The following is a 20,635-nucleotide window of genomic DNA, read 5'->3' as shown; positions in this document are numbered from 1 at the left end:
ATTCTTATAGTTAAAATCTGAGCTAGTTAGAATTCTATGTTACAATTTGTAGTTTAACTGGTTTATGGTTAATATCTCTATTATCACTATCCAAAACTCACACAAAGTTCAACATCTTCTCTGTCAGCAAAAACAATAACTGTAGAAAGTGTTGCCACTACTCAACCACACAAACGGGATTTTTGTCAGTGGAAAAAACTTGAAGCTATAGGATTAATATCAAAAGTTTGTGGAGTCAATTCTTAACAAACAATTATAAGACTCAACATTTCTGGATCATAAGTTTGGATATTTCTTTTAAAAGCAATGAATCTCCAGTGCCCAATGGCCAATACCCTCCATCTGAAATTAGACATAATTGAATTCTTAAACATGAGCCTAACCTATAGTCACTTATCTGTACAGTACCTTGGTGGGGGTGTTGACCTGCGCCCCCTTGCTGAGCAGTAGAGCGGCCATCTCTGCATGCCCCTCCTGAGAGGCTAGGTGCAGAGGGGTCACACCCTGTTTGGTCAGGATGTTGGTCTCTGCTCCATAGTCCAGCAGCACTGTAGCAATCTCCATCTGGTTCTTCTTGGCCGCGATGTGGAGAGGGGTGTAGCCGTTCTGGAGCAGGAACAAACAAGAAATAATTCAAGGTAGAAGTGAAGTTTTAGAACATATTTTTAATCGAAATAAGGCTTTCAGGAAAATTTCTGAATAAAAAAAGAATCTCCTTAATAAATTGGACACCAATCATGCATGGCATGTCACTTGAGTCTTGATTATTTAAATTAGAACTCTTCACATGACAACATTAAATAAACTACTATTATTTCGTGTTAAAAATTACACTCAATTATCGTTAAAGTGTTTACAGTATCATTACAATGTTGAAATCAAGAATATGTCTTTTCCTTAGTCAGAAATCAAGTTTGAAATTTTGCTAATTTGGAACAGGAAGTCCATTGTATAAAAATACAATGGACTTCCTGTTCATGGCAGCTTGAAGTGACTCTCTCACCTTGGCCATGGTGTGGGGTGATGCATTCTTATCCAACAGCAGAAGAGCCACCTTCTGGTTATCATAATGAGCTGCAACATGGAGCGGAGTGAGTCCATTCTGTGGAGGATGGAGAAGCGGATTGGCCAGAGGTTAGTGCTGAGGTCAGACAGTTAATGTTAGGATGAATTAGATTAATATGAAATTCTTATAAAACTGGAAAAAAATAATACAATAAAATAAAAAGAGGAGCAATGTTAAGTACTTAATTTTGTTAATCTAGTATCTATCCTTATGAATCTATTCTTAACTGCAATCACTATAACCTAAGGACATAACAGTATACAGAACAACTGAAGTAAATAAGGCCTTTTTGAAAACCTTATATATATTTAACTTGTTTATATACTCTATATTTTGTTTTGCTTAGTACCTTTCCAGCAGAGTCTGGTGGGGCACGGCGCTGCAGCAGAAGTTTGGCCACATCCAGGCTTCCATACTTCGCTGCCACATGAAGGGGAGTGAAGCCTTTCTGTAGGTAAAAACAAGGCAAAAGACTCCTTAGCATATTCATAATTTTAACATTACTGAGTTTATGCACATGTTTGCAATCATTTAGTTTCCAAGGATAAAACCTCTTCTGCTCTGAAGCTCCTAACCTAAACATATCCAGCAGAGGGTGCTCTATAGCCATTTTCATTCATCCTAATATGGGAGTGACCAGTGTTGACGCCCAGTTGATGGATCCTCCTTTGTTTTGAGCTGGGATTATATCAGATGTGTTTAGGTAGAGGAGTAGGCTATATCATACAAGCAGCATTAGAAAATAGATATGTATAATTATGATGATAGACTTATGATTCTCCTGTAGTTTCCATAGTAACACCAGTGAACCCTGACATTGTTCATCATGGTGCTGCTGTTTAATTTCTGTGTGCTTGTGAATAACCAATCATGTGGAAATGTGGTTTAAAATGGTTATTTTAACGTAATGAGTGAAATGATTAAAGTCAGCTATTTTGTTAACTGTGCACTTTTTACATAAAGGGTGTGGTGCAGTTACAAAATGATTTATGTTTTGAATAATTGTTTTTTTTTGCATATTTCATGTAAAAGATGAAATTTCAAATCCTATAAAAACAATGATTCTCAAAATAGTGGGACCAAAATCATTAGGATCTTTAAGGTTTACTAAGATGCATTGTTTATCATAACTTAATCTAAATAAGGCATTAATGGAATGTATAGGCTGAACACATTATATTTTTTGCCACAGATTATTCTAATGAAACAGTTATGTAGGTTAACTTGTTTACAAAGAATACAGCTGTTAATGGTGTCCCACAGTGAACCCGGCATAGGGAGGAGCATAAATCACTAAAACCACTGGTGTTTAAGCCTCATGCACAATTCAGACACAGCAGCAGCTGTACAGTCTCATCTATCATTTATCCAACTGGGTCAGGCACACACTTTTGCAGACCTTTTACTGCTTAAATTGGACAAATCTTTGTGTTTGGGCAGTTTAAAATGTTTAACTATTTTATGACTGAAATGAAAATGTACTGTACCAGCATGTATAAGTTATAATATGAGCTACTGTACAGGAGAATAGATTGTGTGTGTGTGTGTGTATCAAAAAAATCAAAAAATTTGAGCATTTATATTAGTGAGTTTCTCCATCATCCTGCTATTGACCTTATTCTGGAAATCGCCATGAGAGCAACTATTATTGTGCATTGTTGACTTGTTGGTGCACATGCGCCTAGAACATTTTACACAAATCAGTCTGCTTTAAATAATATTTTAGTGGCCAGAAATGACCACAAAATCAGTGCAACTCAGTAGTAGTCAGAGGTAAAAGTGTGTGGGCAGAATAAGATGAATGCTATACTGTATTTACTCAACCACTTCCTCTCACCACTGCACGATAGAATGTCGTCATACCACGATGCAGTTACCCTCCATGTACCTTAGTGGCAAGTGAGTGTGACGCCCCTGCCTCCAGCAGCACAGAGGCAGTCTCCACCTGCCCCTCACGAGCTGAGATATGGAGGGGGGTGTAGCCATTGGTGGTGGCAGCGTCAGGGTGGGCCATGTGCTGGAGCAGGAGCTGAACAATCTCTGTTTTACCCAGTCGTGATGCGATATGTAAGGGTGTCTGGTCCTCCTGTGCACACAACAATAACATCAACATTTGAACTTTTGGGCAATGTTAATTTTGATACTGACCCGTGCCCGAGCATCCACTATGGCACCATTCCTCAGCAGACATCGGACCACTTCGACTTGGCCTGCTCTTGCTGCCATATGTAGTGCAGTCTCTCCTCGCTACAGATAAATATAATTACCATCTTTATTCACAAACAGATGCATTATGATGGATTATATATTTCTATACAGCTATTTTTCTACTCACAATGTTGGAGACATCCGGGGAGGCTCCATTTTGCAGCAGCAGCAGGACGATGTTGAGGTGGCCCATGAAAGCTGCCACATGTATTGGGGTGAGACCAGACTGTGGAGAACAAGCACAAAGCAGTATCTGGTAAATTAAAAGATTGGATAACAGGATTTACACTGAGTCTGGTAGGAGCAGAAATCAGGTATGGACAGATAACTACTCCAGAAGATTTAAATTGGTATCGCAACAGAAAAAAACATTGCCTTTTCAATATGTCATATTTTTATACTCTGCCTAGTAAATGATGATTAACTTGTGTATTGTGTACCTCCGTGATGGCTTGGATAGAGGCTCCATATTTGACCAGCAGCTCCATCACCTTTACTCTATTCTTCTTACAGGCGATGTGTAGTGGAGTGAAGCCATTCTGAAAAACACAGGGCAACATATCCAGAATCACTAATCATTTATAACTGTTTGTAGATGACTGCTCACAAAACATACTTAACCAGTTAGTTAAAAACAAAAAAAAGTTTAATAGTTAATCATTTTACATCCTGCTTATATATGGGCAGCAGATATGACACATGTAGAGTTAATTCCATAACTGTTAGCAAGCAACAGTTATGACATAATAGTTGTAATTACGCTAATTAGGCTAATACAACTGATAATACCTCTATTTTGTTCAATGAAGGTTTAAACTGTCAGAAAATGTTGGATGGAATTTCCATATTGATGACATAGGTTTTGCTTTTTAGAACTCCGAGCTACCTCATGTATTGTTATGCTTTTCCTCTCATCTTTTCTCCACAAACTGCCACTTTACTTATATAAAACTATGATAAATATTTACCACAGGTGCTATCACCACCAAACCAATTTATAATAAAAAAAAACATGCAGACCTGTCATATCCCATTTAAGCCTATATCATCACTATTGTATATGGTACCAGGGCACGTGCGTTGGGGTTGGCTCTCTTGTCCAGCAGTAGTTTGGTGACTCGGTAGTGTCCACAGTGAGCAGCTACGTGCAGGGCAGTCAGGTAGTCCAGCGTGACATCATCAACAGGTGCCTTGTGCTGCAACAGGTGTTTGACGCACTCCACGTGGTCACCCTGAGCCGCCATGTGCAGAGGGGACAGACCGTTCTACACAGGAGAAGAGACAAAATTTATGGTTCACTTCACTTAATTGTTTTACATTTGGTTTAATCAGACTTTAACAATTTAAAGGTGCACTATGCAAGTTTTGTGGTAGGAGTCCACTACCTTCTTTTTATCTATTTTGCATGTACATGTATTTTTATTGCTAAAAAATACCTTGAAAAAACGAACATACATGACCATTCACACAGACAGTGGCTCCCTCTTTTCTGCATCACCCGAGGAAAAACTAAAACTAAAACACAACTCTGCCCATGGTGACTAGCACCTTCACCAAAAAAGTTATCCTGTGCAATGTCTCAAAACTTATGATAGACAGAAGTAAAAGTCTAGAATTGATCTGAGCTAATTTTCCTAGATAGTTGCTATTCAGCTGGCTGTTACAGAAATGCATTTAGTATGACAGATATACTATAATTTCAATGCTTATTCAATGCATATATCAATAGATGGTGTGTGCTATGTCCACCTTGGTCCTGGCCAGCAGGGGGGCTCCCCTCTCCAGCAGCAGTTCCACAGCTGTGTCATGTCCACTGCGAGCTGCACAGTGAAGTGGAGTCAGACCGTCCTATAATAGAAAAATCAACAATATATAATACTTATAAAATATATAAATAGAATTAAGATGAGGTTTATGGTGTTTGTGGTTGTGGTACTTACCCTGGTTTTAGCATCGATCTGAGAGCCTCTGTCCAATAGGAGGCGCACCATGTTAGTGTTCCCACGCTTAGAAGCCACATGAAGAGGAGTAATGCCATTCTGCATGAGACAAGCAAATAGAAATAAGTGTATAGTATCGGACATCCTTAAGAAACAGTACAAATAAATTAGTCTTGTCATGATACAAAAATGTCCAACTCAATTTTAATACTAAGTTATAAACTTGATACTCAATGCCGATTGTCATACCACAATGCTAACAAAACCACTCCTTATTTAGACAGTAAAATGGGATTTTCAACATTTAATAATAGTACTTTATTTTATATTATCATGTGATGTTATATCTATGTAATGCCTCAGTCACCCAGGTAGGTTCCATAGTGGTTCATAGTCATATATTAGTCTATGTGGTCTTATACTTGTTCTGATTCAGCTCAAAATCATTCTAAAGTTATTCAGAAAATGTTAAATTCTGTCCTGTGAATGTGACTTTTTTAGTATCAATATCTGCTCAGATGAGTATCTAGTTCCGATACTAGTTTTAGCTTTGATAAGTTTCTGATTTTTGATATATTTGACAACCCAAGCTGTAGATGGCACTGATGCAGATATGCAGCAATATTTGGCCCGATATATTGGCCAACTGATATGTTGTGCCAAGTACAGGGTACTTTTAATTTCTTGGACTTTTGCTAATGGAGATGCCCCTTGTTGATCTGCATTATAGGCCCTGCTGTAATGGAAACACACATTATTAAGTTCTACTGTTCATAGCGTTTTAGCCAAATATGTGTGTGTAGCTCTTAGCGTAATTATGCTGCAAAGGCGGAGGTGACAGTGCAGTTATTTTTATCCATGCAGCTGGTTAAATATAGCACATCTAAAGCTGTTTTGTGGATGCTTGAACCTTATATCATCAAAATGTGTCAATTTCTACACTTTAACACATTTAAATTGTATTGTAATAAATGTGCAGTGGTATCTACCAAATCATTCCCACTTATCAAGCCATTTTAAAAGGGATATATTCTGCCATGTAATCATGCAAATTTTGACCCTACTGCCATGTCATTCCAGAAATCAAACCTCATCAGACCATTTTTCCAATTCTCTGTAGCCTAATTTTAGGGCCTGTCGACTGAGATCAACTCTATTTTGATGATATTCATTTGTGTCTTTATTCCACCTTTCACCTCTAGTATTAACAAGGGTTCATGGGGTATTTTATTTTTAAGCACACCTGCCTCTTGTGTTTTCTGCAATAATTGAGATGTGTTTAAAAATGTAAGGATAATTTCTATGCTACATTCCAGTGCTTATATATCTGTATTTAAATACATCAAATTGTGAATATTGTGATATTGTGATAATTAAATGTCACTTTTCTGGTTTCATTATACAAATCCATTTACATTTTTTTGTTTTTTTGTATAAAATTATTTAACTTGAAACAAACAAACAAACAAATAAACTGTCAGAAATGCATTTTTAACCTTCATATTCTGAATTCAATGTGTATATATATATATATATACCGACATGAAAATATTGGGTGAGCATATCGGGCTTTAAATTCTGGAAAATCGGTATCAGCATCAGCCATGGAAAAGCCCATATTAGTCAATCTCAAGTATCTGTTCTATCTATTAGGGGAGGAGTCTACCAATGCATTCCAAAGACATGAGATTGGATTGGTGGACTTCCATTTTGCTTATGTCTCCAGACTTTTAAGTACAAAGTAAAAACATGTCCAGTCTTACCCGCGCTGTGAAGTCCACCACTGCTCCTCTGTTTAGCAAAAGAGTGGCCACGTTTACATTCCCATAGTGAGCCGCGATGTGCAGGGGGGTGAATCCACTCTACACATAACAAACAAAGAATACAACATATATAATTTCACTTTGAACATTCCTTGTGCTTGAATGATAAATTGTCCCTAGCATGCAGCCATAATGCATCACAGGAACACCAAAACTGAAAGAAAAACACAGTGAAAAAAAAAAAAAAAATACATCGTTGGTTGTACGCATCACCCAACCACGACCCAAAACCTTTTCATGCGGTGACCAATCACAAAAGAGGAACAAGATAGTTGGCTTCACAAAACTGAAAACAGAAGAATAACATAAACAATAAAATTAAAATAAAAGACGTACAGTACACACAGATATGACAGATGGACAATACCAGCTAACCCTAACCACCAAACACTCGAATCACATTATAGTTTGTGGAAACATCTAAGTGCACTATGTCGACTGTACGTCAAAAAAGTTTTATCGAGAAGAAGAGTTAGGAATGAGGAACGATGAAGAAGTTAGAGATTGCGGAAAAGGAAGAGCAGATTTAGGATTAGCTGTTCAAAGTCTGGCCTTACCTTTCCATTCTGTGACAGATGGTCCGATTCAATGTGAGAGAGGTGTGTACAACAGTGTGAAGATACAGTGACTAACGTGATGGTTTTCAAAACAGTCCAACAAAGCTCAAGAATGTGGCAAATTAACATTAGCAGGGACGTAGCATGCATTGTAGTCTTGTAGTACAGATCAGAATTAGCAAATTAGCCTTGCATGCTAATTTATTTATGGGATAAATAGGGTTGCATTAAAGTTATATTTTGAAATCACTGTTTAACAAAGGAAAAGTACTCATAGTAATTTGAAATGAAAACTAAGAAGTCTTGGCATTACTCAACTTTAAACCACAGTAATAGCACGGAAATAAGATGGAAACAGCATGATAACTAAAAGTGTAAATATGGTAAGTACATTATAATAACTCATAGAAACAGGAAACATCTAGTATTCTACTTTGGTAATATGATAAATCTAACTCCTAGCCTAGCATGAAGACTGCAAATGAACAGGTAACATAGTTATTATTGTCTTGGTAAAGGTTAAGGTATACTTAATTAATTCCTTGTGTGGGAAATTCAGTCTTTGCATTTGACCCAGCCATCAACCAAGTGCTGCCGAGGAAATATGTCAGGAGCAGTGAGTTGCTGCAGTGCTGCGGCTTTGGACACATCTCCAGATCTTGGGCTAGTCTTGGTCAGGACTACCTTAGCTCGAGACTATTGTGCATGTTTTGGGTTGATGGGGAAAACCTGAATGCCCGGAAGAAACCTATCCGGACACATGGAGGTGCTAGTTAACACAACCACTGTGCTACCCAAATTACATAGCACCAAATAAATACATTACCTGTTATCTTTATTACCATGCTATTACTGTGCTGGAAAGTAAAGTGTGACCAACGTTCTGACTGAGAAAATGATTTATAGCAAGACATGCAAAAAACATAGATATCATACAAACATATGACAATAATTAGACAGTATCACATTCATAACTAAAGAGAGACACAAGTTTAGAAAAAGCTTCAAATCCGTTCATCAGAAGCATGAAGGGTCACAGATGACAAAGAAATTCTGAACCAGTCACAAAATGAAAAGTTAGTGTATAAACAGAAATAAAGTGTTATGAAGGAGGAGTCAGACATGGCGGTAACAGCTTCCTGTGGTTAAAGCAACATTAAGAGGTGAGAGAGGGTGAGAGAGGGTGTGAGCTCCAGGTCATGGAGGGGTGAGAGAGGAGAGGAGGAGGGACAGCACAGTGTTAGGGAGTACCTCAGTCGTCCTATTGACCATCATCTGGAGCAGGAGGATGAGGAGGAGACAGCAGGTCAGTTAGCTACACCACTACACCACTGCACACAGCCCCACTGGCCCAAGTCATGTGGCTCTGCTCTCTCAAATTTACTCTACAAACCCTATAGAAGTTTGATTGACTTCTCTGTGACTTCTCATGTTTTTCTTTACAATGGCCAGGGAACTGAGATTACTAATGAACATGACACTATAATATTCACTTAAACATAATTTAAAAACATAGCAAAGCATATTTACAATGTTGGCAAATAGACAGCCAATTAACCTCTATCATTTCTACTCTTACTCTTTTTTACTCTTAGTAAGAAAAGAGAATTTTATTTTAGGACTCAGGAGTGCTCATACAGAGTTAATCTTTAGTGCAATAGCAATGTACAGCACAGTATGTAATTTATAGTTAATATGTTTTGTACGAGTTGCAAGCAAAAGACAATTGTAGATATCAGTTAACTACTAATTCCTTGTCAATAACAGCCACATAATTTAAAGCCCCACTGCATTCAAACACAGTTCTTGAATGCATGTTAAAACAAATCCTTAATACATAGAGCAAAACATGACTGTATACATCTCTCATAGACAATAGGCACTAATAATCCCCCCCCCCCCCCGTCTTATCAGCCCCAGGAGCATGCTAGCCTGACCAGCCAGAACCACTTTTGTATTTTATATAGAGAAAGACGGTCTGGTACTGCTGCACAGACTTTGCTGTTCCTCAAATCCAGTGTGAAAGGAAGGGCTTTGTGATGCAGCAACGTTTCTACAGTCAGATTTTTTTAGTCTTGCCTTGAAACTACATTTAAACTAAGCAGTATTAGTCTGAATTTCTCTACAAAACACAACAAGTAAGTAGTTCGGGCTGGCCAGGCTAGTTGCATGCAGCCTACGCCCGGACTGCCATACAACCTGCAGACAGTGGCACACTCCATGCAGTGGACACTTAGACAGCGGTGCAGCGGGAGGAGGGAGAGAACACACACGGTTAGTAGCACAAACAGGACAAGTGCACACGGAGACACAGGGAGATTGGGGGGAGGGGGGCAGAGTGGACACATGATATCATCAAGGTGAGACGAGGATGCTCTGCCTGGATACTATCAGGAAACACATGCACACTAAAGGGTCAGATTAGAATGTTACAAAAAGAAATTATGGTCAAACACCACAAAATATTGACAGTCCAACTAGTTTCAATTTTTTTTCCTATAGATCCGATAGATATAAAGGTGCACTCTGTAACTTTTCAGGTAGATGGAGCACTACATGCTTGTCTCCATGGAGATGTTATTGCAGTTCAGACCTGTGAAGAGAGGTGCTCACTTGGAGTAAAATTTTGCGCAGTAAAAACACTCATAATTAAGAAATTACTAGTTATATACATGTTACATGTCGTGTATGTCCCTGAATCTGTCCACTTTCCCCCATGAAATCCTGGGTGCGTGAGCCCTTGTTGATGATTGGAGGATGGTTTCCCAACATCGCCAACCCTGGGGCCCACCTGGAGCTGCCTCCCCCCATTTAAGAGGATTCAGGACACCTGTTTGTGGCTGCTGGCCTTGGTGGCCAGTATGTCATTTTTGTGTGACTCTTTTGTTATGTCACTACAGTGGTAGTGACTCAGTGTTCTGAGAGACTTGATTGTCAGTACCAACTGTGTTTGTTTGTGAAGATTTTGTTATGTTATTGTAAAATGTATGTCTTAGTCAAGTTAACCTTTTTTTCTTTTGTTTAAAACCTTGCAAGTACCTTCTGTTTTAAATATTTTAGATTCCTTTTGTCTAGTTTACCTTCTACAATCCTGCTCATTAAATTACTTCTTACTTTACCATTTTTCCATCCTGTTTTTTTGACTGACTTGACTGACCCTATATCCATACCTGACCCTATACAAGCTGGGTTGTAACAATATGTTTAATGCTATGGAACATTCAAGGCAAACCAATAACATCTTCATAGAGACAAGCGTGCGGTGTACCCTCCACCAGAAAAGTTACATAGTACACCTTTAAATGCTTGGATTTTGTGCCATTCAATTCCAGACAGGGATCACATTGCTGTAAACAGTGAAAATTCTTGGTCATCTATACCCATGGAATTTTTCTGGGATACGTTTTCATACTTCATATATTTGAGCACATAGTTAATTCATGAACACAATATGATCACAGACATTTATAGCAACACAGGTTTCACCCTTCACAATTGCTGTACCTTGGACTGTACATCCGCATTGTGGTCATTCTGGAGCAGTAGTGCGGCAGATTTGGTGTCGTCTTTGCGCGCGGCAATGTGCAGGGCAGGCAGGCGCACTTTCCCCTTGGTGTCATTCTCCAGTAAAATGGACACCACCTGGTTATGGCCCTGTTGCAAGGCAATGGCCAGTGGGGTGAAGCCATCCTACACCGGGACAGAGGAGAGAATTTTAAAATGTAAAGAAGACAGTGAAAATCGCAGTCAGTTTGCATATAAATATAAACAGATTGGAAAAATTAAAGACATGCTACAGAATCAAACTTGCTATTGCATTTTTGTACCAGAAAGTTAGACAATCTTAAAAAGGTGAATTGCAGTGCTTCAAAGTTAGAGGCTACAATGGAATTTAGCCAACATGCTAATACTAACAACAACCAGCAAGCTAAAAGTGGAAGATAAAACACTGTATAATTAGACACTACACAGTGGTCTCATTTTGACTCTAAGAGCTGCTTTTGTCTGTACAATTGACAGACAGATTTTACAAAAATCGGGTATAGCATCTTTTACGTACGTATAATAAACTGTACTCACTTTAACTGCTATTTATTCTGTCCACATGCTGTATATGCACAGTCATATAAAATAAACACTTAATGTAATGTATTTTCATACTAAGTAGTTTATCTTTATTGTTAGTAGTAAAAAAAAAATAAATGCATGTTTTTTAAACATGTAATTCTTAGTCTCTTTTCTAATAAACAAAGTTTCTGATGATCATTTCCTGACTCATTATGATGCACGGGAACTTCCAAAGATCAACCTTAGAAACAACATGGTGGGTGGTAAACATCCAGCTAAGTGTAACCTTTCAAAACTTTACACAGAGAATAAAAAGAAGTATTCACAAAGTTCCTGCGTGGGCTTTAATACCTTACACCTTAAAGTAAATGTACTTTCTGAAGAGCTAAGCTAGTGAGGATAATTGTGCAAAAGTGCAGAGTATAGCACCCCCTGCTGTACCTCTGTAGCTGTGCTCTGGTTGCCTCCGTTCTCCAGTAGGTACCGCACCACGTCCAGATGGTTCTCCTGAGCGGCCATATACAGTGGAGTGAACCCATTCTATAAAAACACACATATAGGCTATATTAAACAACTGCTTTCAATCTTTATTTATTATACCGGTATATTGAATTTAATGTCATATATTTCAGTTGTACCTGTGACTGTGAGTTGATGTCCGCCCCACGTTTGACCAAAGTCTTCACGACTTCTCCCTGACCAGCCAGAGATGCGATGTGGAGGGCTGTGTTTCCTTTCTGCATTCAAACACAAAACAACCAATACTGTTATTATTCAAGGAAAAAAAGAATAACTTGTACATAATGATAATTTTGACAAGACATTTTTATTAATTTTAGTCTTAGTCATTTGACTGTAATGATTATTAGTTTAAGCCAATTATTTTTAGTTCAAGTCCAGTTTGAGTTAATAAAAATGTCATGCTCATTTTGGTAACTAAATCCATAATATTTTTCGCCATGCAGGAAAAATATTTTTGTATATAATTGTTTTATTTATTTTGAACTATTTTAAATTGTATGCATTGATGTGTTCCTTGGGTGTTGAGTTTGTAAATAATAGTTTGGTGTTCTGGGTTTAAAAAGATTAACTTGGATCTAGTCTCCTCTGTTGTTTTTATTATTCACCAAAAATATCAGTACTTTTATGAATTGTATTGTTTATTGAATTGTAGTCATAATTTTACTTATTATGATTACTTTTTATTTAGTTTTTATAGTTTTAGCTATCAAAAATATGACATATAGACAAATATTTTAGTTGACAAAATTAACACAGCACAGTTGACATTTTCACTAATCCAAGTAGATCATAGGTCATAGTACTTGCAGTATTCTGGACTTAAGCCAGAGGGCTGTAAAATCACTTCTAGGCATACTATAGCCGTGACTTTCACAGTACTACTTCGTGTATCACCTTCCTTCATGGCTCTACTTTGACATCAGCTCATGTTCCATACTGTCAATCAGATGCACTTCAGTGGCAGAGAATATCTCAATGAATGATCACAGCCGATAAATAGGCCCACGCTGCACTTATTAACATGTAGTTATTACAACTATTTGAGCTGACACTTTTTTTAATATATATAAATATTTAAATGGTAAAATGTCATTACCTAAATTTATAAGGGCTCTACAGATGACAAGCCTGACTGCATATGAGCAAGCAGTTTGTTTACATTGTTATTTAATGACAGATGATATATTGAAAATGATTTTGTCTCTGTGTCATACATATAGAGTCCATAAACCTGTTTCTATAATTATGCCATTTTAGATCAATATTAAGATTTACAATGCACCTGTCAGTTAGTCCTCATTAGCAAGATGTTCCAGACTAGAATGATCTTGAGCTGTATCAGAACAAGACCACATAGACTATTATACGCACAAGGACGACTATGAAACCTACCTGGACTACTGAGGGATTACACATTGTGTCCTTGGGTGTTTTGAAAGGCGCTTATAAATAAAAAGCATTATTATTATTATTACACAGAAAGAAAGTACTGATTTAATGTTGAAAATTGCATTCTATTGTGTAAATAAAGAGTGCTTTTAATTATTGTGGTTTTGAAATTGGTTTTATATATAAGACTCTTCCTTAGTATCAAAGTTTTACTACTATGACAACAGTACAGTAATGTCAATGTGGACGCAAGCTGTTCCAGACTACATCTCTTTGGTGCTAGAAGAGCTGTGTCCTGGGACCTGTTAAACTAAAAGTGCAGTACCTTAGTGGCTGCGTCAACGCTGGCTCCCCGCTCCAGCAGCTCCTGAACCAGATCCATGTGGCCTTCTTTAGCCGCCAGATGCAGAGCGTTGAGTCCATTCTGAAAAACACAGGGTCACAGTCACTCCATATCACACTAGACCTGTCTGTGTGATATGCCATGTCTTTTCTGAGGAGGACAGACCAGATATCAATGAAACAAGTGAGATCGACACCCATGTCATACTGATAAATGCTAGACACAAAAACTTGTAAATAGTGTCTTATAATTGTTCACATATCTCTTTCAGTATATCTTAGATATTAATATACTCTCTGTCATCAATAATAATAAGACTGTTTCATAAAACAATCTGTAAGCTCCTTAAACAAGTAATTTTCACTATCACACTATGAAAATCACTTTTTTTGAAGGAGGTGTCACAAAGACGAAATGTACAACAGGACATTTTGTTTTTGTTAAAAGAAAGGCATAAGAGGTCAGCTCCGTGTTGAGGGATTAAATCTAGCTAAAAATAGATTGTGACATCACATCACAAAGCTTTATGGGATACCCCTTAGACAAACATAAAACAAAGCCAGTATTACCTCCTCCATTAAAACAACCTTCTCAGCTGCAGTACTTCCAGAACACTGCTGCTCGGGTCCTGACTAGAACGAGGAAGTACGAGCACATAGGTCCTGTGCTCAGATCTCTGCACTAGCTTCCTATGGGTCAGAGAATAGACCTTAAAGCAACTCTGCTTGTGTACAAGTCTCTCCATGGCCTAGCACCAAAGTACGTCTCCGACATGTTAGTGCAATATGAACCATCTTGCACTCTGAGGACTTCACTAAGCGGCTTCCTACTGGTGTCCAGAGTCAGGACAAAACATGGGGAAACATTTGGGGTCTTCCAAAAAATGTGAGGCAATGTTTAAATCCAGGCTCAAAACAGTTCGGTTTAGCTGTGCATATCACTTAAAGGTTTTTATTCTGCACTCTTCTCTTTTAATGCTAATTTTATGATGATTATTTATGTTTTCATTTGTTGTATTGTGATATGAATGTCTTTCTTTCTGTAAGCACTTTGAATTACTTTGTGTACAAATTGTGCTACACAAATACACTTGCCTTGCCTCTTTTCCAGTTCTAACATTCTATGATATTAACTTGTTTTTTCATACACAAATTGTGGTTTTAGTGTTTAAATGGAGAATTCTTGCCATGTACCAGTTTGTTTGTCTATAAAGGGAATGTCACAGTATTCATTAAGTTATACCAAGATTCTCCAACCAATTCCTGGCCAAACAACTTGATAAAACAATTCAAGATTCCTGAGCTTGGCACTGCACAAAACCAGTGGCTGAGTCATTTAGAGACACATGTAGAGTCCCCCCCTCCCCTTTCTGCTTCCCATCTACTCTCTCTCCCCCTCGGCCTGTGTCACCCAGTGCTGGCTGCCTCCCATCGGCATGTGTGATGTAAACTGTACACCTGAGCGTACACTGCAGCTGCACCAGTGGAGGAGGAGAGGGAGAGAGACCCAAGACTCCTACTGTGAAACAGGTCTAGTATGCCATCATTCTAAACTATGTGCAATATAAATAAATTTGAATTAAAGTACGTAATTATAGTAACTGCATTTATATTAGCAAAATAGAATCTGAAAGGTACTTGTCCAATCACAAAGTAGTAGTTTTATCTAAAAATAATTATGCTCCATTCTTACACAGCTATCTATCAAGAGAGGCATGTCTATAAAATATGCATAACAGAATATGTGAATAGACATTTCATCGGGATGGACTGGATTTTAGGTCACTCCGTTCAGTAGCCTAACATAATGACATAGTTTATTTGTCATGTCAAAAATAAAATTAAAAACTCTACCAAGAGCTAATATGGTACAGTTAAAATATGCATGATTATAAGTTTCCTATTTATAAAAATATACACAAAAGCATACACTGTAAAGGGCTGGATGCATTATATTGCTTTATTGAGCCCCATTCAGCCTACAGCAAACTATTTAAGCTAGGAAGACAAACTACACTTCACCCAAATATTACACCCATAGGCTAGAGCTGGTGGTCACCAAGGCAACAGTGTTTACTTTTAGAAGAGCTCTGCAGCATCCTAGCACACCAACGGAATACAAAATCTAGATAATAGCCTATGTCGATCTTTTATCTTATAGGCTCGATATATGCACATTTTTCATTCTATAACACACCACATTAATACAAGTCACCTCTAGCTTCACATGTAACCTCTAGAGACACATTCATCAATGTACTCAGACATATCCATAACCTGTTCCCTCATTCTGTCAGACCACCGTGAGATGAGAGACCATTAGCATTAGCCTAGCTGGCATTCATTAGCAGTTTGGAGTGTTATTAAGGATAGTAAAGTGCTTTTTAGATTAAGCATAACCAAAACTATTTTGTTTTAATAACAAGTAGCATCACAAATCTCCATCTATGTTTGTTTTTATAAAGGAGAAGTTCAGTTTTGTTAAGGGCCTAACCAGTGTGTGTGTAATTGAAATGGGACTTTATTAAAACAAAGATAGTCCCACTGAAATTCAGAATCTCTTTTTCAGGGGAGTCCGGTCTCGAGAGGGGAGCCTATTGCAGATGTTTGTAGTGCTAGGGGACTGTGTAGCATTTGGAGGAAACCTTTGCCCAAACAGCAGACTACTCACACAAGCACAACTTCAATATTAGTCAGAAAATGGGCAATGAATCATTCAGGACATGAAGAGGACCAAACAAGTCTATATCAGGACTAAACTGGACTCAAATGGGACCAAACCCAGTGTGAATGCATCCTAAAAGACAAGCCCACATGTTGTATATGTACATATAAATACATGGCATGGTGGAGATATTCTAGCCCTGTACATTCATAAATATTTAAAGACTCCTCTAGACAGAGTTCATTTGTTGCTTTCTCTCTGTAGTCATGTGACCTACAGCCTGTGTCAAACATGAGCGATGCTTTAGCGGTCGCATCACAAATATCAATGAGAACCAGCTCTGGCAAGAGGTTCCCCAGCAGCTGTCAGCAGTAGGTCACTGGGTTACATGTACTCCATCACAGTAATGGAACTACTATAGCCTATTCCTCTGAGCCTCAACTGCTGTAAAACTATATATCAGTTGCATGTGGTCAGGGCAATCAAGGCAAGCAGTGATTTTCCAATAAAAGTATAATTAAATAGTTTTCAAATCCTTTTTCCCTTCACTTCTGTTTATTTGAAGTATAGTTATAGTCATGGTGTACTTTAGTTGCTGTCCTGTGTTACGGAGTCCCTGCCGCGCCACACTCAGGATTTCACAACACAGCACTGAATAAAACCACATTATAGATCCATGTGAATCGGACATCTGAAGTGATTTCTACTGAGTGTGCATGTACAGCAAGAGACAACAACAGCAGCGCCAACTTTCAACACAAATACTAAAATAACTCACTTTCAGCTTCATGTTTCTAGTGATTAGATGTTAGTTAGTAATAGTCATTTAATCAAACAGTGAACTAGTTTTGGGGTTAATTTGTATAAAATAGAGGATCCTGATTGTGCAGTGGAGTGACAGCAGCTGGAGAGGAGACTGTCTGTTTATAAAGAGACAGCATTAGTGGAATAACAGGACCACTAGGCATGTGTGGGGGAACATGTGACTGTTCTGGACCTACTCCGCTTCAGGAAAATACAGGACGTTTCAACTGGTTTCGAGTGTGAGCGTGCAGGGATGTGTTTAAGGGGAAGTTTGTGACACATGAGGACTTATTATAGCCTACATGAACCTGTTTGACCAGTGCACTGTTGTTAGTATCTCTTTATGAATGTATATTTTGTAGAGCTGTCATATGTCATTCATATGGTTTCAAGATGCATAATAACAACAATAGTGCTAAAGTAGTAAACAATAGCATGTCAGTAAAATTAAATATACAAACTTGCAATGTACTTTGTATAAAAAACTGTGTAGTTAATTGTTATCAACAAAATACTGATGCCCACCCCAAATCCGCTTCCGTGCTCATAAAAGTTGCCACACACTATAGCTACATATGATTTACACTTTGTCCTATAAATAATATATAGAGATTAAACTGCTCCAAAAAGTGAAAATGCTGTACAAATTTCAGAACTTTGGTGGAAATTAAAACGTTGAGAATGGCCTCTGACCCTAAGGTAAAGCTCAAAATTGTATGACCTCATTATTGTTCCTGTAATGACTAACAGTGAGCAGTGAGTAGCTATTTGTTGTTAATTAATAATACATTTTCTACCCACACAACACAACGATTTAGCTAGCTGTTCATATGGTCTGAGAAGGTGTGGGAGGGAAGGAGAAAAAGAGACAATTGTACTTAGAATCACATTAGCTAATATAGTACTTTTAATAATTGGAAAAACATGTATGCAATTGTATAAGTCCAATTTAAATGCAAAGTCAGATTTTAGTTAACCATGTCTTAAATAACGAATAATCTGCAATAAGTTAATAACAGACACAATTTACTGCAGTGAAGAAAAGCAGCTATAATGAATCATAGATGTCAATTATTCAACCACCTACAGCTACAAGAACAAATAATGGTACATACAGTAAATATTGAGCATAAAAATATTGCAAATAAGCTAACAATGTGTCAAAATACTAGCATAATTTTATAGTTGGATTCATTATTATTAGTCTATGTTATACTGTAAATCAAATTTCAAAAAGACAAAAAAATATAATTGATTTAAAAAATAAAAATAAAAATAAAACATTGCTTTGGTGATTTAATCCATGTATCAGATTAACTAGGGCATATGACTAGTGTTGACTGCAGTGTGTTGTTGGGACGGGCCCTTCACCTCTGAGGCTAGATTGCTAATGAGCTTAGAGGAGACAGATAATGGCTAGCTCTAAATAAAGACACAAGCTAGCAGCTACACAAATGCACAGTCATCCTATAAGCAGCCTCTTAGTGTTAGTAAATAGAATAACATGGTTGCATATGTTTTTTGGTGCTATTCTGTGATGTGGGTTTGACAATTAAGCTATTAGACTATGTGTTTGGTGTTAATGACTGAATAGAGAATGTTAGCAACTGGATATTAGGTTGGTTTATGCTAAATGTTAAATGGGAGCAATAATATTATGAAACAACAGCAAAACATAATATTAAAAATAGCTACAGTGGGAAACTTTACTTATTTTCAATAGCCAAACTGCACTGCAGTTACTGCTACTACTAGGCCTGCTACTAATACAGTTGCCACAACTAACATGCCCACTTCTTGACTTAAAATTTAGTTTAAAAAAATGTAGCAGTTAATGTGTTTTTGATGGGGGCTATCAACAACTACCTAAAATGTGTTAGATGCTTCCATTCTTGAATTATGGGCAGCTGACATAGACTGTATAAAGAACCGGACTAAGGCAGTGTGACGTCACCAATAGTTTTCAGGTCCAGTCAAATGAAGCTCATCAAGGCTAGCAGCTAGCAACACTGTCAATCAAACCTGTTGCTAACGCTAGTGAGAGCGACCTTGGGGAAAGAAGGTGCTTGATTTGTCTCTTACTAATCTTCATATCTTGAGTGACAGAAACAATAGTGAAATAAAAATACTTGTATCATGTATAGTGGGTTAATACGAACACTTTAAGACCAAAAGGATGAGCCTGACAGTAGCAGTTACGGAGTGAGGGGCATCAGTTTTGTAAAGTGAATTGGAGTCCAAGTTGATGGAGCTGTAAGTGCGCACATGCTCACTTCCTATTAGGAATGCGACGGCTAGCAGGTTAGCTATGTCCATTTATATACACAGTCTATGGTAGTTGAGTTCCATAGGCTACCTGATTGCATGTGCTGATGTCCACTCCACCTTTCAGGAATTCCAAAACCTTGTCGATATTCCCTGCTCTGGCTGCTCGCAGGAAACTGGTGTTACTGTCCGACTGCAAAAGACAAAAAAATAAAACAAAAAACACAATTATTACTCATTAAATCATTATATTATTATACAAGTCAACTACAACATACAATACAATGACTCAGAATAAAGTGGTCTACTTGGTAACAGCGAAATGATTTTATAACCATTTTCAACAGGCAAATAAAAAGTAATTCCTGAATGGCCGTTAAACATTATGACTATCATATTTCTCAAGTTCACTATACAATGGGCAGTGATTGTAAAATCCAGTGCCCCCTCTCTTTGAAGGACATGTCCCATTGGAGGATGCTGCTGACAGCTACAGTTGGACCAGGCCCAATGCAGAGAAGTGAGAAGAGCAGAGGAGAGTGAATCAGCATTTTTCTCTAAGGCTGAAACTAAACTCTGGTAAGTTTCCAGACTAGTAAATAATAGATTCATCACACAGAACAGAGGTCAGATATGAAAATGAATCATATGCATATTTCTTATTGCCATTTCTGATATAACAAGCCCCTTTATGATTTCAACATCCAAACTCATGGTACATATGAAACCACCAAGAAGTTTATATTAACACATTCAAGTTAGCATGTTATTCCTGGATAAAGAGATTACAACAACATTGTGATTTTATTTTTTTCTTATGGCTCATTATACCATAGTATACCATATACTGTACCATGTTATCTGAATTCAAATTAAGCATAAGGTTAAAGCTTAGTAATAATGTAAACATACTTAGATCATCATTTTGCATTTAGCTCATTGTAAACCACAATATTCATCTAAAACAGAAACAAGTAAAGCAAAAG

At 37.5% G+C, this 20,635-nt stretch overlaps 1 protein-coding gene across 6 annotated transcripts in view; it reads right to left on the bottom strand.

Annotated features, from left to right (window-relative positions):
• Positions 1 to 19,825, bottom strand: part of LOC117386160 (ankyrin-2-like) — a 74,568-nt gene extending 54,743 nt beyond the window's left edge. For all 6 annotated transcript variants that reach the window (XM_055228991.1, XM_055228990.1, XM_055228992.1 and 3 more), the window contains exons 1-16: positions 19,741 to 19,825; positions 13,899 to 13,997; positions 12,301 to 12,399; positions 12,104 to 12,202; positions 11,099 to 11,284; positions 6,978 to 7,076; positions 5,215 to 5,313; positions 5,024 to 5,122; positions 4,342 to 4,539; positions 3,715 to 3,813; positions 3,402 to 3,500; positions 3,215 to 3,313; positions 2,955 to 3,152; positions 1,416 to 1,514; positions 1,004 to 1,102; positions 409 to 606 (exon numbers count right to left, since the gene is read on the bottom strand). In XM_055228991.1, the coding sequence (XP_055084966.1) occupies positions 409 to 606; positions 1,004 to 1,102; positions 1,416 to 1,514; positions 2,955 to 3,152; positions 3,215 to 3,313; positions 3,402 to 3,500; positions 3,715 to 3,813; positions 4,342 to 4,539; positions 5,024 to 5,122; positions 5,215 to 5,313; positions 6,978 to 7,076; positions 11,099 to 11,284; positions 12,104 to 12,202; positions 12,301 to 12,399; positions 13,899 to 13,955 (1,827 nt within the window). In that variant the 5' untranslated portion in view covers positions 13,956 to 13,997; positions 19,741 to 19,825. The remainder of the gene's footprint in view (positions 1 to 408; positions 607 to 1,003; positions 1,103 to 1,415; positions 1,515 to 2,954; positions 3,153 to 3,214; positions 3,314 to 3,401; positions 3,501 to 3,714; positions 3,814 to 4,341; positions 4,540 to 5,023; positions 5,123 to 5,214; positions 5,314 to 6,977; positions 7,077 to 11,098; positions 11,285 to 12,103; positions 12,203 to 12,300; positions 12,400 to 13,898; positions 13,998 to 19,740) is intronic.
• Positions 19,826 to 20,635: the final 810 nt, after the last annotated feature.

Source organism: Periophthalmus magnuspinnatus, chromosome 18 (genome assembly GCF_009829125.3).
Source record: "Periophthalmus magnuspinnatus isolate fPerMag1 chromosome 18, fPerMag1.2.pri, whole genome shotgun sequence".
NCBI lineage: Eukaryota > Metazoa > Chordata > Actinopteri > Gobiiformes > Gobiidae > Periophthalmus > Periophthalmus magnuspinnatus.
This window is presented reverse-complemented; position numbering and strand designations above follow the sequence as displayed.